Here is an 18,151-nt window from a genome sequence, read left to right as displayed (position 1 = left end):
TGTAATACTGTACCAAATGAATTTTTGGTCCTTTTTTTTTTTACACAAATAAAGCTTTCTTTTGGTGGTATTAGATCACCTCTGGGTTTTTATTTTTTGCGCTATAAATGAAAAAAGACAGAAAATTTTGGAAAAAAAACACATTATTAGTTTCTGTGACAACATTTTGCAAATTATTAATTTTTCTTCATAAATTTTGGCCACAATTTATACTGCTACATATCTTTGGTAAAAATAACCCAAATTAGTGGATATTATTTGGTCTTTGTGAAAGTTAGAAACTCTACAAGCTGTGGTGCAAATCATAAAAAATAGATCACACCTGATGTACTGGTGGCCTGTCTCATTTCTTGCGACCCTAACAAGCCAGGAAAGTACAAATACCCCCCAAATGACCCCTTTTTTTTAAAGTAGACATTCCAAGGTATTTAGTAAGATGCATGGTGAGGTTTTTGATGTCATTTTTTTCCCACAATTCTTTGAAAAATTTTTTTTTTTTGTTTTTTTCCCACAAAATTGTCATTGTAATAGGGTATTTCTCTCACAGGGCATGTGTATACCACAAATGACACACCAAAATACATTCTGCTACTCTTCCTGAGTATTATGATACCACATGTGTAGGACTTTTTCACAGCCTGGCCACATAGAGAGGCCCAAGGGAGTATAAATTACTCATCTAACTTGTTGACTACCTATTACTCTTTTGAAGGCCCTGGAGCACCAGGACAATGACACGTAACACTGATGTAGCACTGATGACAGATGGCACTAATACATGGCACTAATACGTGGCACTGATGACAGATGGCACTAATACGTGGCACTGATGACAGATGGCACATAAACTGACAGGTGGCACTGGGGGCAGGTGGCACTGACGGGTGGCACTGGGGACAGGTGGCACTGACGGGTGACACTGGGGACAGGTGGCACTGACGGGTGACACTGACGGGTGACACTGGGGACAGATGGCACTGACGGGTGGCACTGGGGACAGATGGCACTGACGGGTGGCACTGGGGACAGATGGCACTGACGGGTGGCACTGGGGACAGATGGCACTGACGGGTGGCACTGGGGACAGATGGCACTGACGACAGATAGCACTTGGGAAAGATGGGGATAGATGGAACTGATAGGTGGCACTGGGGACAGATGGCACTGTGTTGTGTTGGTGTACCTGATTTTTTTTTTTTTTTTTTTCACTCCCGCTGCAGCACGGAAGCTCTCCCTCCTCACACGCTGCCTCTGTGTGAGGAGGGAGAGCTGGTGATGAGAGATGATCTCATATGTTATGAGATCATTTCTCATTGGACACTCCGATCGAGTGCTAAATTGCCGCTGTGATTGGCCATTTAGCACGATCTGTGATTGGCTGTGTCCAAGGGACACGGCCAACACAGATTTCCCCCGCCGCAGCGGCACGCAGGGGGAATGTAAATAGGAGGCCATCCAGGGATGCCCTCCCAGCAATTCAGCGCCGCGCTGTAGCTGTCTTTCGAAGTGGTTAATGTACACACAGCACCCCATATTGACAGAAAAACACAGAGTTGTTGACATTTTTGCAGATTTATTATAAAAGAAAAACTGAAATATCACATGGTCCTAAGTATTCAGACCCTTTGCTGTGACACTCATATATTTAACTCAAGTGCTGTCCATTTCTTCTGATCATCCTTGAGATGGTTCTACACCTTCATTTGAGTCCAGCTGTGTTTGATTATACTGATTGGACTTGATTAGGAAAGCCACACACCTGTCTATATAAGACCTTACAGCTCACAGTGCATGTCAGAGCAAATGAGAATCATGAGGTCAAAGGAACTGCCTGAAGAGCTCAGAGACAGAATTGTGGCAAGGCACAGATCTGGCCAAGGTTACAAAAAAAATTCTGCAGCACCTAAGGTTCGCCTCCATAATCCTTAAATGGAAGATGTTTGGGACGACCAGAACCCTTTCTAGAGCTGGCCGTCCGGCCAAACGGAGCTATCTGGGGAGAAGAGCCATGATGAGAGAGGTAAAGAAGAACCCAAAGATCACTGTGGTTGAGCTCCAGAGATGCAGTCGGGAGATGGGAGAAAGTTGTAGAAAGTCAACCATCACTGCAGCCCTCCACCAGTCGGGGCTTCTCCAGAGTGCTCAGGACCTCAGACTGGGCTGAAGGTTTACCTTCCAACAAGACAATGACCCTAAGCACAGAGCTAAAATAACCAAGGAGTGGCTTCACAACAACTCTGTGGCTGTTCTTGAATGGCCCAGCCAGAGCCCTGACTTAAACCCAATTGAGCATCTCTGAGGAAACCTAAAAATGGCTGTTCACCAACGTTTACCATCCAACCTGACAGAACTGGAGAGGATCTGCAAGGAGGAATGGCAGAGGATCCCTAAATCCAGGTGTGAAAAACTTGTTGCATCTTTCCCAAAAAGACTCATGGCTGTATTAGAAATAAAAGAGTGCTTCTACTAAATACTGAGCAAAGGGTCTGAATATTTAGGACCATGTGATATTTCAGTTTTTCTTTTTTAATAAATCTGCAAAAATATCAACAAGTTTTTTCTGTCAATATGGGGTGCTGTGTGTACATTAATGAGGAAAAAAATGAACTTAAATGATTTTAGCAAATGGTATATAACAAATAGTGAAAAATTTAAGGGGGTCTGAATCCTTTCCGTCCCCACTGTGTGTGTGTGTATATAGATAGATATATATTTTTTTTCTATTAAATGTGGTGCCCACTGATCAGCTCTAGGTATATCTGAGGCTCCGTTCACTGCCGTTCGGTCTGCCCGCAAATCGCGGGACGCCCGTGCGATCCCCATCACTTTCAATGGTACCCTGATCATGGCCTGATTCCGCCCGCAATTCAGAATGCAAAGATGTGAACAGAGCCTAAGTATTGTCCTGGGTGGCAGCACAAGTTAAGAAAAGTATATCAGATACATCTAATTTCCATATCTACAGACTGCTGTTCTTGCTGTACATTTGTTCACCAGTTGATATGATTTCCCCGTGCTATTATGGAAATTGTTATTGCTTTCCTGTGTAACTGCATATACCCTGTTGCATAAATGTCACTCTGTCACACTTATGCTTTTTTTTATAAAAAAAAAAATGTGTTTGTTTAAAAAAAAAAAAAAAAAGTTGCACTTTTGGTTCTTTAGTACAATGTTCTGCAACTCTCTATCAAATCTATATTTTCAGAAAGAAACCCCCAACTAAAATGAAAATGATTGCACACAAACACAATTTTTAATGCCCAATTTTTTTTGGACACAAAAATTAGTAAATAGATGCCAGATATGTCAAGATTCAAAACTGCATGACAAATGATGACAAATTATAGTATCCAAAATTATCCATAGGCAGATTTAACTATAAGTGAGGGACCTAGAAATCTTGCTCTCACTCTGGCATTTGTGGGAATATACAGTGGGGGGGGGGGGAGTATTTGATCGTCAGCTGATTTTGTACATTTGCCCACTGACAAAGAAATGATGAGTTTATAATTTTAACAGTGGGAGACAGAAGAACAAAAAAATCCAGAAAAACGCATTTCACAAAATGTATAACTTGACTTGCATTTTAATGAGTGAAATAAGCATTTGACTCCTTAGCAAAACATGACTTCGTACTTGGTGGCAATCAGAGGTCAGATATTTCTTGTAGTTGGCCACCAGGTTTCATACATCTCAGGAGGGATTTTGTCCCATTTCTCTTAGCAGATCCTCTCCAAGTCAATAAGGTTTTGAGGCTGACGTTTGTTGACTCGAACCTTCAGCACCCTTTCTATGGGATTAAGCTCTGGAGACTGGCTAGCCACTTCTTTGTTGCATTGGCCGTGTGTTTTGGGTCATTGTCATGCCGAAATACCCATCTTCAATGCCCTGGCTGAGGGAAGGAGGTTCTCACCCAAGATTTGACGGCCCCGTCCATCGTCCCTTTTGATACGGTAAAGTTGTCCTGTCCCCTTAGCAGAAAAACACCCCCCAAAGCATAATGTTTCCACCTCCATGTTTGATGGTGGGGATGGTTTTCTTGGGGTCATAGGGCAGCATTCCTCCTCCTCCAAACAGGGCGAGTTGAGTTGAATCAATTTTGGTCTCATCTAACCACAACACTTTTTCACTGGACAGGCCTGTACATGTGCTTTCTTGAGCAGGGGGACCTTGCCGGCGCTGCAGGATTTCAGTCCTTTACAGTGCAGTGTGTTACCAACTGTTTTCTTGGTGACTATGGTCCCAGCTGCCTTGAGATCATTGACAAGATACTCCGTGTAGTTCTGGGCTGATTCCTTACCATTCTCATGATTGAAACTCAACGAGGTGAGTTCTTGCATGGAGACCCAGACCAAGGGAGATTGACAGTTATTTTTTTGTTTCCTCTATTTGCGAATTATCGCACCAACTATTGTCACCCTCTCACCAAGCTGCTTGGCGATGGTCTTGTAGCCCATTCCAGCCTTGTGCAGGTCTACAATCCTTTAAGAGTGCTCCTAATTGCAGCTCATTACCTGTATAGAAGACACCTGGGAGCCAGAAATCTTGCTAATAGGGGATCAAATACTTATTTCACTCATTAAAATACAAATCTATTTATAACTTTTTTTAAATGCTTTTTTCTGGATATTTTTGTTATTCTATCTGTCACTGTTAAAATAAACCTACCATTAAAATTATAGATTGATCATTTCAACGTACAAAATCTGCAGGAGATCCAATACTTTTTCCCCTCACTGTATAACATGTGGCACAGTCGCTGTTTATGTGCGTGTGTGTATTTGTGGTTGTGTGCAGGGCGACTGGATTTCTTTTCAATTTTATTATCACTTGAATTTTTTTTTTCATTTTAACTTTAATGCTTTTGCAAGGGGGTTACCAAGCCCAAAGTCATAGTACTGGGTAGGTGAAAGGTTCTCTATGAAGATATCAGAGGTCTATTAGACCCCTAATGTCGCCCCTGCCCTGCACTACAGGTAATGGAGCACAGATCATTCTTGAATTGCTGCTTCCCAGACTACAGTGGCCAGGGAATGGCAGCTCTGGAGGGCTGGGCACTTCCGGTATCATAGACAGCAGAGGAGATCGGGGAATAGATGTTCCCTGACCCTCTCCCACTCATCATCCTAAAGGCCTTTGTAGTGGCCCTGACCTCCAAGAAACTCAGTGGGTGGAACAGGGAGGGAGTCATTGTAAAGGTGATCAAATGGCTATACAGCCTCCTGGACCACTTTTACATTAAAGCTGCCTATATAAAATAGGTACAAGTTAATGGCTGTTACTACAGTTGTTAGATTGTTTCTAAATGCTTCAGAGTTGAAGTAAAGACCAATCTCTGCAGATCGTTTTACCATGATTCAGGAGATGACTATTAAAGTGCATCTCTGGCAATAACAAAACAGATGGATTTCAGTTACAATGCAACTACAATCAGGCACCTTAAAGTAGAACTGTGGCCAGGCTATGGACGTTCAAATATTTATATATTCCTAAAAAGCTGTAAATGAGCTTCAAAGCTGAGGTTTAGTAAAAAAAAATGTTTTGTGGGATAAAACACTGTTATGCCCTGTACACACAATAGGATTTTCCGATGGAAAATGTGTGATAGGACCTTGTTTTCGGAAATTTCGACCGTGTGTAGGCTCCATCACACATTTTCCATAGGAATTTCCGACACATAAAGTTTGAGAGCTTGCTATAAAATTTTCTGACAACAAAATCCATCGTCGGAAATTCTGATCGTGTGTACAAAAATCTGACGTGACGCACAAAGTGGCATGCAAGCTCAGAATAAATTAAGAAACGAAAGCTATTGGCTACTGCCCCGTCCACAGTTCCGACGTACATGTTTTATGTCACCGCGTTCAGAACGATCGGATTTTCCGACAACTTTGTGTGACCGTGTGTATGCAAGACAAGTTCAAGCCAACATCCGTCGGGAAAAAATCCATGGATTTTGTTGTCGGAATGTCCGATCAATGTCCGACCGTGTGTACAGGGCATTATTCTGTGAACGGTGGAGGAGTGGATGAATGACAAGATCCCCTACTCCAGTCACAAAATGTGTTGCATTCTGAGAAATCATACAGGGAGTTTTGTGAATGGGGGAGCGGGGTTGTAAGGGGAGGGAGAGCAGTGCGATCATTTAGGGTTCATGCATATGAATATTTTTAGGCATCTGTGCACCTAGCTTAAAATTCCCTGCACTTTTTCACACCCAGAGAGCTGCATGTGCCACAAACAGCTTGTCCTGCAATATGTACACAGCTGTAGTCTTGTAAACACCAATGCTTCTTTGCATCAACGCTTACCCATGCATGCGCATCCAACGCATTTTTCAAGTGTATGTCAGTGTTTGTGATGGTGGTTACACTTTTATTTTCACTGTGTGCTCGTGTGAATACTAAATGGTACGCATGAGCACCTAAAAGGAGATACTGTTTTAAAATGTCCTCCCACCCACTTAGTTTCACATTTTATGTGCAACACCCAGATGATAAGTGGTTGGTGTTCGCTTCAGGTATAGGTTTAACTTAAAAGTATACCTATCAGTTAGTACTAAACATACTTTGCAGGGGGAAGGATAGACACAGTCCCTTGACTTCTCTAGTTCTGTGTTCTTCCATCTAGTTTTCCTGCCAGTATTGCAGTGTTGGAGGCTAGGTTGCATGTGAGTGAATTTTCCACCATCCACTGTAAGCTAAAACTTTTTGAGCCTGAATAGTAACAAAATGTTTTTGAATAATGCAATTAACTTTTTTTTTTTTTTTTTTTTTTTTTTTTTTTTTTATTCCCAGGCATAATCTACCCATTATTATTATTGTAGTGAATAATAATGGGATTTACAGTGGGTTTGATGAAGATACTTGGAATGACATGCTAAAGGCTGGAGACCCAGCTTCAGTGTAAGTATTAGAATGCTGTTATGGTTTGTATAAAAAAAAAAAAAACAAACAAAATAAAAAAAAACAGTTCAGTTCCTGAAAATGGCCTTTTAAGATGTATAGTAAAGCAAAACATGTCATTTTGTAGCTGACCAATCCTTAGATTTGGTGGCTGTATTAGTTTTGTTTCGTTTTTTTTAGGCTTTTTTCCCCCTCTGTTATCACCTGGTGATCTGGCCTGTAACACACCCTCCTGTATTAGAGTGCTCCCACTCTGGATGAAGGAGCACAGCTGCCCCTTTGACCAGCAGCATTGTCAGTCTGGGGGAGAAGTGAGTGTTAGATGTACTAGCACAGGGCTCAAAATGTCAAGTCCTGAGTCACTAGCCAGGCCTTAAGAGTTACTCACCACCAGTTGCCCCACCCAACCCCTCCCCTGCCCCACCCCTAAGTCTGCCCCTAAACACGCCCTTGTAAATTATCTCATGAAATTACACTGTTAAATGTTTAAGCAGAATTAAGTTCCAAAAATAAATATTAACAACTTTAACAATATTAACATAAAGCATATCAGTACCCATCAGTGCAGCCTCACTGTGCCCATCAAATGCAGCTTTACAGTGCCCATGAATGCACTCACTCTGTGACCGTCAATGCACTCTCACTGTGCCCGTCAATGCAGACTCGCTATGCCCATCAATGTAGCTTTACGGTGCCCATCAATGCACTCTCACTGTGCCCATCAATGCAGCCTCACTGTGCCCAACAATGCAGCCTCACTGTGCCCATCAATGCAGCCTCACTGTGCCTGTCAATGCAGACTCACTATGCCCATCAATGTAGCTTTACGGTGCCCATCAATGCACTCTCACTGTGCCAATGAATGCAGCCTCACTGTGCCCATGAATGCAGCTTTATGGTGCCCATCAATGCAGCCTCGCTGTGCCCATCATTGCAGCCTCGCTGTGCCCATCATTGCAGCCTCGCTGTGCCCATCATTGCAGCCTCGCTGTGCCCATCATTGCAGCCTCGCTGTGCCCATCATTGCAGCCTCGCTGTGCCCATCAATTCAGCTTTATGGTGCCCATGAATGCAGCCTCACGGTGCCCATGAATGCAGCCTCACGGTGCCCATGAATGCAGCCTCACGGTGCCCATGAATGCAGCCTCACGGTGCCCATCAATGCAGCCTCACGGTGCCCATCAATGCAGCCTCACGGTGCCCATCAATGCACTCTCACTGTGCCCATCAATGCACTCTCACTGTGCCCATCAATGCACTCTCACTGTGCCCATCAGTGCAGACTCACTTTGCCCATCAATGCACTCTCACTGTGCCCGTCAATGTAGACTCGCTGTGCCCGTCAATGTAGCTTTACGGTGCCCATCAATGCACTCTCACTGTGCCCATGCTCGCAGCCTCACTGTGCCCATGAATGCAGCTTTATGGTGCCCATCATTGCAGCCTCACTGTGCCCATCATTGCAGCCTCACTGTGCCCATCATTGCAGCCTCACTGTGCCCATCATTGCAGCCTCACTGTGCCCATCAATGCAGCCTCACTGTGCCCATCAATGCAACCTCACTGTGCCCATCAATTCAGCTTTATGGTGCCCATCAATGTAGACTCACTATGCCCATCAATGCAGCTTTACTGTGCCCATCAATGCCCTCTGACTGTGCCCATCAACGCAGCTTTATGGTGCCCATCAATGCAGACTTACTGTGCCCATCAATGCAGACTCACTGTGCCCATCAATGCAGACTCACTGTGCCCTGATGGCATTGATATGCAGGTTTACGGTGCCCGTGAATGCAGCCTCGCTGTGCCCCTGAACGCAGCCTAACATGCAGCTTTCCTGTGCCCCATCAAATGCCGGTCTATGGGGGCGGGACCTTGTTACACTGCGCCACCCAACACAGACCCAGCTCCGTGACACACAGCGGGAGATGCCCGCTGTGTGTGTGATACATAAGAGGAGGAGGAGAGGGAGGGGAGCGCTGCAGCCTCAGCTCAAAGTGGCGCCAGGGCAGTACGGCCCTGCCGCTCTGTGTCCTCCGGCTGACAGTTTCCTGGCTGATCGTTTCAGCCAGGAAACAAACGGTCAGCCTGGTCCACCCTGCTGCTCCCTCGCCCTGCACTAAATTCCACTCGCAAAATGCGAGCAGGCGAGTGGAATTTGAGGGCTGTACTAGCATATGTAAATACAACAAATTAAAGCCAAACTTCAGCAAACCCTTTATAAGCAGTTACAGCAAACATATTTTTATTTTTATTTTATTTTTTATTTTGGGATAAAGATTTTACATACATAAATAAAATCTGATCATTGCAATCACCCCTGTCAGTGTTAAATGGTTTGTCTCATCCCTGAAACTGATAAAATCTGCAAGAGAGTTTGTTCTTTTGAAAAAAAAATACTTATTGGGTGGATCACCACGTGAAAATCAAAGAAAAAAGCCTAAAAAAGGAAGCTAATGCAGCCATCACATCTAAAAATTGGTAAGCTACAACATAATATATTTTTGCTTTTGGGTTTAATACTACTTTAAGAGCCAGTTCACACCACATGCAGTCCAGCGCGTTTTTTTTCTGCATCAAAAACGCATGGAAAGTAGGTTATATGGTTTTCAGTGGCATAGTTCACACCAGTGTTTGCTGTTCCAGTTAAAAAAAAAGTAGAACATGCTGCGTTTTTCCTGCAATGGACTGTACTGAAACACTGTAAAATGCACTGGAACGCACCAAAAATGCACTGGAACACATGTCCTAAAGTTGAGGAAAAAGAGGGGGAAAAATGCACCAGACTGCATCAAAAACACACCAAAAACTCACCAAAAACACATTAAACATGCACTGGAAAGTATCAAACATGTCAAAAACCTGCATGCAGAAAAGCATCTGGAATGCATCCAGGCTGCGTTTTTCTATGGTGTGAACTGGCCCTAAGGCAAAATGAAAACCTAACATAATCTCTCTATATACAGTAACTCCTGTAGGTGAAATACATACTTTTTATGAGTTCTCTCTACTTCTATATTGTGTTCATATTTTGAGTCAAAGTTGCTCTTTATTTAAATAAATTATGCACAGGTGACTAGGCCTCCCTTAGCAATATCCTGGGAGTTTTCAAGTCAGGCTTCTTGAGTTATGTAAACGGTCTAAAGCTATAGCAAGGGCATTACTCAACCTTAGTCAATACTGCACAGCTTGTTTACTTCTACAGATGTCCCTCTGCATAGGCGGTTTTCGGTGAAGGTGAACAAACCCTTTAGGAATCAAAGAAATATAAATTGTTATTGATATTGTGAGCTTCAGCAAACTAAAGATCATCAGTTAGTTTAGATCTACTTTAACCGGTTCCTGACCGGCTCACACAGATTTACTGTGGCCATCAATGCAGCCTCACTGTGCCCGTCAGTGCACTCTCACTGTGCCCGTCAGTGCACTCACTGTGCCTGTCAATGCAGACTCACTATGCCCATCAATGTAGCTTTACGGTGCTCATCAATGCACTCTCACTGTGCCCATCATTGCAGCTTTATGGTGCCCATCATTGCAGCCTCGCTGTGCCCATCATTGCAGCCTCGCTGTGCCCATCATTGCAGCCTCGCTGTGCCCATCATTGCAGCCTCGCTGTGCCCATCATTGCAGCCTCGCTGTGCCCATCATTGCAGCCTCGCTGTGCCCATCATTGCAGCCTCGCTGTGCCCATGAATGCAGCCTCACGGTGCCCATGAATGCAGCCTCACGGTGCCCATGAACGCAGCCTCACAGTGCCCATCAGTGCAGACTCACTGTGCCCATCAATGCACTCTCACTGTGCCCGTCAATGCACTCTCACTGTGCCCTTCAATGTAGACTCGCTGTACCTGTCAATGTAGCTTTACGGTGCCCATCAATGCACTCTCACTGTGCCCATGCCCGCAGCCTCACTGTGCCCATGCTCGCAGCCTCACTGTGCCCATGAATGCAGCTTTATGGTGCCCATCATTGCAGCCTCACTGTGCCCATCATTGCAGCCTCACTGTGCCCATCAATGCAACCTCACTGTGCCCATCAATTCAGCTTTATGGTGCCCATCAATGTAGACTCACTATGCCCATCAATGCAGCTTTACTGTGCCCATCAATGCCCTCTGACTGTGCCCATCAACGCAGCTTTATGGTGCCCATCAACGCAGACTTACTGTGCCCATCAATGCAGATTCACTGTGCCCATCAATGCAGACTCCCTATGCCCTGATGGCATTGATATGCAGGTTTACGGTGCCCGTGAATGCAGCCTCACTGTGCCCGTGAACGCAGCCTAAAATGCAGCTTTCCTGTGCCCCATCAAATGCAGCTTTCCTGCGCCCCATCAAATGCCGGTCTATGGGGGCGGGACCTTGTTACACTGCGCCACCCAACACAGACCCAGCTCCGTGACACACAGCGGGAGATGCCCGCTGTGTGTGTGATACATAAGAGGAGGAGGAGAGGGAGGGGAGCGCTGCAGCCTCAGCTCAAAGTGGCGCCAGGGCAGTCCGGCCCTGCCGCTCTGTGTCCTCCGGCTGACAGTTTCCTGGCTGATCGTTTCAGCCAGGAAACAAACGGTCAGCCTGGTCCACCCTGCTGCTCCCTCGCCCTGCACTAAATTCCACTCGCAAAATGCGAGCAGGCGAGTGAAATTTGAGGGCTGTACTAGCAATATGTAAATACAACAAATTAAAGCCAAACTTCAGCAAACCCTTTATAAGCAGTTACAGCAAACATATTTTTATTTTTATTTTATTTTTTATTTTGGGATAAAGATTTTACATACATAAATAAAATCTGATCATTGCAATCACCCCTGTCAGTGTTAAATGGTTTGTCTCATCCCTGAAACTGATAAAATCTGCAAGAGAGTTTGTTCTTTTGAAAAAAAAATACTTATTGGGTGGATCACCACGTGAAAATCAAAGAAAAAAGCCTAAAAAAGGAAGCTAATGCAGCCATCACATCTAAAAATTGGTAAGCTACAACATAATATATTTTTGCTTTTGGGTTTAATACTACTTTAAGAGCCAGTTCACACCACATGCAGTCCAGCGCGTTTTTTTTTCTGCATCAAAAACGCATGGAAAGTAGGTTATATGGTTTTCAGTGGCATAGTACACACCAGTGTTTGCTGTTCCAGTTAAAAAAAAGTAGAACATGCTGCGTTTTTCCTGCAATGGACTGTACTGAAACACTGTAAAATGCACTGGAACGCACCAAAAATGCACTGGAACACATGTCCTAAAGTTGAGGAAAAAGAGGGGGAAAAATGCACCAGACTGCATCAAAAACACACCAAAAACTCACCAAAAACACATTAAACACGCACTGGAAAGTATCAAACATGTCAAAAACCTGCATGCAGAAAAGCATCTGGAATGCATCCAGGCTGCGTTTTTCTATGGTGTGAACTGGCCCTAAGGCAAAATGAAAACCTAACATAATCTCTCTATATACAGTAACTCCTGTAGGTGAAATACATACTTTTTATGAGTTCTCTCTACTTCTATATTGTGTTCATATTTTGAGTCAAAGTTGCTCTTTATTTAAATAAATTATGCACAGGTGACTAGGCCTCCCTTAGCAATATCCTGGGAGTTTTCAAGTCAGGCTTCTTGAGTTATGTAAACGGTCTAAAGCTATAGCAAGGGCATTACTCAACTTTAGTCAATACTGCACAGCTTGTTTACTTCTACAGATGTCCCTCTGCATAGGCGGTTTTCGGTGAAGGTGAACAAACCCTTTAGGAATCAAAGAAATATAAATTGTTGTTGATATTGTGAGCTTCAGCAAACTAAAGATCATCAGTTAGTTTAGATCTACTTTAACCGGTTCCTGACCGGCTCACGCAGATTTACTGTGGCACAATGGCTCTCCTGGGCGAAATCCTGTACATATACGGGTTTCTCTATTAAGAGCCGCCAGGGGGCGCATGTCCGCTGCACGGCGGGGACCCGATGCACATGGCCGGCGGTTGCGAAATCCCTGTCTTGTCAGAGGAGAGGAGACTAAGTAGGAACAACGATCTGTCTCCTCTCCTAGTCAGTCCTATCCCCATACAGTTATAACACACCCAAAGAACACACAGTTAACCCCTTGATCGCCCCCTAGTGTTAACCCCTTCCCTGCCAGTGACATTTATACAGTAATCGGTGCATATTTATAGCACTAATCGCTGTATAAATGTCAATGGTCCCAAAAGTGTCCGATCTGTCTGTCGCAGTACCGATTAAAAAACGCAGATCACCGCCATTATTAGTAGTAAAAAAAAAAATGGCATAAATCTTTCCCATAGTTTTGTAGACGCTATAACTTTTGCACAAACCAATCAATAAACGCGCATTACGTTTTTTTTTTGTTTTTTTTGTTTTTTTTTACCAAAAATATGTAGAAGAATATATATTGGCTTAAACTGATGAATACATTTTGTTTTTTAAAACATTTTTAGGGATATTTATTATAGTAAAAAATTTTTGTTTGTTTTTTTTTTTTCAAAATTGTTGCTCTTTTTTTGTTTATAGCGCAAAAAAATAAAACCGCAGAGGTGATCAAATACCACCAAAGGAAAGCTCTATTTGTGGGGAAAAAAGGACACAAATTTTGTTTGAGTACAGCGTCGCATGTCCTTGCAATTGTCAGTTAAAGCAATGCAGTGCCAAATTGTAAAAAGTGCTCTGGTCAGGAAGGGGGTAAAATCTTCCGGGGCTGAAGTGGTTAACACAAATTTGATTTATCCAGGTAATTGCTTCTTATTATATGTTTCTTGTTCTTTTGGGAGACCTATTAGAGGTAGTGTGTGAAAATCTCAGGTTAGCAGTAGCTGTGATACTGACACGTTGTAGACTCAGGATTCGAAGTTTGATTTGGATGTACCTGATAGAGTGGACTTAGGTGTCTATAATCAATCTATACACATTACGTATTAAGAGTGTACTATACCATTTTAATTTGGTTTATGCTCTTAAAAGTTTAGAACATAAAGATTCCTATTCAGGTCCAATGTTCTCACCCTAATTTGTGAAAGAAGTTACTGTTTTACCGCTCTAGGCCCACTCTTGATTGGCTTCCCTTTTCACAACTTTTTATAGACATTTATTTGAATACTAGAGAAAACCAATCTTGTGCTGCCACATTTTCCTAACTTGTTTTCTTTTCATTAGCACACCTCCTGTTTCTTTAATTCCAAATGCCCATTACGAGCAGGTAATGACAGCATTTGGTGGGAAAGGATACTTTGTGCGGACACCTGAGGAACTGCAGAAGGCGCTGAAAGCCAGCTTCTCTGAGAAACATCTTCCATCTCTGATCAATGTCATGATAGATCCTCAGTCGGACAGGAAGAAGCAGGTAACTCATCTAAATACCTCTATTTCTGGGAACATCATCCATCTGATGATTATAAGAACTCCTGATATTGTAACTCTAGGTGCATTTTCCATGCATTTACTACAGAATCTAATACTGTAGTGTTCATAAGCAAAACGCCTTGTGCACTCTCTAATTTATCAGTGATGCTGTGCTTACCAAACAAAGCTCTTCTCCCATCCTGAGCATCCAAACACACTCTTGCAAGGTTGAACTATGTGATAAGGGGCAAAAATAAACCGATGCCCTTTTCTATTTTACATTTACAGAGTTGAAATGCTTTCCTATGTAAATCCCTGCTCCACCACAGCTTTTCCAGAATTTAGTGTTTCTGATATACGCTTTAAGTAAATCTTTAAGTTTTTTCTACTTTTGAGAAAACCCCACTATATATGTGTCCCCATTTACGTGTGTGTGTGTGTATGTATGTATGTATGTGTATATGTGTGTGTATGTATGTATGTATGTATGTTTTAGGAGGGAAGTTTAGGGAAAAAAACTTTTTAAGGAAAAAAAAAACCTTACATTTAAATGCCCGTCAGTGTCATTTGCAGCCTTTCAGTGTCATCTGCAGCCTTGCCCAGTGACTGCAGACTTTTCAGTTTTTAAATGTGGCGATTTTGGCTCCTCTCGTAGTGATGTGGGCGGAGCCGAGCGCCGCCGACATTCATACATAGCCGAGTGTACTCGGCTAGGTTCGGCTAGCTCCGCTCACAGTCACGCCCAGTCCCACCCTATGATGGACATAATACAGGACTGGGCGTGTCTATGAGCGGAGCGGAGCTAGCCGAACCTAGCCGAGTACACTCGGCTATATATAAATGTCGGCGGTGCTCGGCTCCGCCCACATCACTATGAGAGAAACCGAAAGCAGCCGAGCGCCGCCGACATTCATACATAGCTGAGTGTACTTGGCTAGGTTCGGCTAGTTCCGCTCCGCTCATAGTCACGCCCAGTCCTGTATTATGTCCATCATAGGGCGGGACTGGGCGTGACTGTGAGCGGAGCTAGCCGAACCTAGCCGAGTACACTCGGCTATGTATGAATGTCGGCGGCTCTCGCTGCTCCGCTCACAGTCAGCGGGGGATCGGCGTATAACACGCACCCGCGATTTTCCCCTGATTTTTATATATATATATATATATATATATATATATATATATATATATATATATATATATATATATATATATATATACATACATACACACACACCTCACAAAAGTGAGTACACCCCTCGCATTTTTATAAATATTTTATATCTTTTCATGTGACAACACTGCAGAAATTACACTTTGCTACAATGTAAAGTAGTGAGTGTACAGCTTGTATAAGTGTAAATTTGCTGTCCCCTTCAAAATAACTCGACACACAGCCATTAATGTCTAAACCGCTGGCTACAAATGTGAGTACACCCCTAAGTGAAAATGATCAAATTGGGCCCAATTAGCCATCCTCCCCGTGTTATGTGACTCATTAGTGTTACAAGGTTTCAGGTGTGAATGGGGAGCAGGTGTGTTAAATTTGGTGTTATCGCTCTCACTCTCTCATACTGGTCACTGGAAGTTTAACATGGCACCTCATGACAAAGAACTCTCTGAGGATCTGAACAAAAAAATTTGTTGCTCTACATAAAGATGACCTAGGCTAGAAGAAGATTGCCAAGACCCCGAAACTGAGCTGCAGCACGGTGGCCAAGACCATACAGCGGTTTAACAGGACAGGTTCCACTCAGAACAGGCCTCGTCGTGGTCGACCAAAGATGTTGACTGAACGTGCTCAGCGTCGTTTCCGGAGGTTGTCTTTGGGAAATAGACATATTCGTGCTGCCAGCATTGCTGCAGAGATTGAAGGGGTGGGGGGTCAGCCTGTCAGTGCTCAGACTACATGTTGCACACTGCATCAAATTGGTCTGCATGGCTGTCGTCCCAGAAGGAAGCCTCTTCTAAAGATGATGCACAAGAAAGCCCGCAAACAGTTTGCTGAAGACAAGCAGACTAAGGACTGGAACTTATTTGATTCAGATGGTGTCAAGCGTGTGTGGCGGCAACCAGGCGAGGGGTACAAAGACAAGTGTGTCTTGCCTACAGTCAAGCATGGTGGTGGGAGTGTCATGGTCTGGGGCTGCATGAGGGCTGCCGGAACTGGGGAGCTACAGTTCATTGAGGGAACCATGAATGCCAATATGTACTGTGACATACTGAAGCACATCATGATCCCCTCCCTTCAGAGACCGGGCCGGTGGACAGTGTTCCAGCATAACGACCCCAAACACCTGCAAGACGACCACTGCCTTGCTAAAGAAGCTGAGGGTAAAGGTGATGGACTGGCCAAGCATGTGTCCAGACCTAAACCCTATTGAGCATCTGTGGGGCATCCTGAAATGGAAGGTGGGGGGGGGGTGCAAGGTCTCTAACATCCACCAGCTCCGTGATGTCGTGATGGAGGAGTAGAAGAGGACTCCAGTGGCAACCTGTGAAGCTCTGGTGAACTCCATGCCCAAGAGCGTGAAGGCAGTGTTGCAAAATAATGGTGGCTACACAAAATATTGACACTATGAGCCCAATTTGGACATTTTGACTTAGGGGTGTACTCACTTTTGTTGCCAGCGGTTTAGACATTAATGGCTGTGTGTTGAGTTATTTTGAGGGGACAGCAAATTTACACTGTTATACAAGCTGCACACTCACTACTTTACATTGTAGCAAAGTGTCATTTCATCAGTGTTGTCACATAAAAAGATATAATAAAATATTTACAAAAATGCGAGGGGTGTACTCACTTTTGTGAGATACAGTGTGTGTGTGCGCATATGTATATATTATATATAATGGCCAGTATGGTGGCCTGAATTTATGGGAGGAGTCCGGGTGGGTATTTAAGCAGCCCACTCATCTGTGGTCTTTGTCGGTTCCGGTGTGCGATTCGTTACGTCACTAGGCCGACTCTTCCAACTCATTCGGTGTTCGTAAGTTGCGTGTCTGAACTTCCAGAGGCTTTCGGATCTCTGTTCGTTGTTTTCATAGATTGTTGGAGCATATAGATATTAAAAAGGGTTTAAAAACACACAGCATATCCAGACACTTTAAATCATGTCAACAGTGTGACCCAAAATATTTGAAATTTTGGGGAATAGAAAAAGTCGCTAAACACTGGCGAGGTGGCAACTTCATTCCCAGCTTAATTGGCGTGAGCCTTTTTGGATATATGAGACCAGTATTTTAACGCCTGCTGGCTTGAATGTTGAGTTCGACCTCAATCATTTTATTTCTAATAGATATGATTATATGTATCATAAGGATGAAGTTTAATTTTGTCTATTTTTTTTTTTTTCACAAGAAAAGTTTAGTCTATATTTTATTTTAAAATGTAATTTTTATGTATGTTAGTGCTATTTGTACTTTAAGGATGGCCGTGGATGACGTTAGACGGATTCTTAAATTAATTTATTAATATGTTATATTTATTGAGTGTCCTTTCTTTTAAGGCCTCCTGGGGTGTATTTCCCTTTAAATTTTGAAACCATGATGTCCTCTCTCTGTCTAAAGTTGGTTAACATTGAGGTTGGTATTAACCCATGTTTTCTAACTATGACTGAGTGACCTAGGTTTCTCTATTTGTGTTCTCTGTTCGTGTTGACGTAATTTTATGTTATCACGAATGGCTCCCTTCATGCCAGTATACTGGTGTGTATTTTTTCACATTGCGGCTGCGCCGCTGTGTGTGGGAGTCTATTGGTGTGTTTGGTCTCCATGACAATATAAATAGAAGCGAGTCGCCGACGTGTCTCCGACCCCACGCTGAAGAAGTCCCGCCCACGGGACGTAACGCATACGGGGGGAGGAGCTACGCCTGGCGTCACCTGCGGCCATCTTTCTGGTT

The 18,151-nt window shown here is 43.6% G+C and overlaps 1 protein-coding gene across 2 annotated transcripts in view; it reads left to right on the top strand.

Annotated features, from left to right (window-relative positions):
- The window catches only part of HACL1 (2-hydroxyacyl-CoA lyase 1), a 95,062-nt gene that overhangs the window by 63,001 nt on the left and 13,910 nt on the right, over positions 1-18,151 (top strand). For both annotated transcript variants that reach the window (XM_073630185.1, XM_073630186.1), the window contains exons 15-16: positions 6,798-6,905; positions 14,065-14,251. In XM_073630185.1, coding sequence (XP_073486286.1) covers positions 6,798-6,905; positions 14,065-14,251 — 295 coding nt within the window. The remainder of the gene's footprint in view (positions 1-6,797; positions 6,906-14,064; positions 14,252-18,151) is intronic.

The sequence above is a fragment of the Aquarana catesbeiana genome, linkage group LG05, assembly GCF_042186555.1.
Source record: "Aquarana catesbeiana isolate 2022-GZ linkage group LG05, ASM4218655v1, whole genome shotgun sequence".
NCBI lineage: Eukaryota > Metazoa > Chordata > Amphibia > Anura > Ranidae > Aquarana > Aquarana catesbeiana.
Note: the sequence above shows the minus strand (reverse complement) of the source record. Positions and strands in the feature narration are given on the sequence as shown.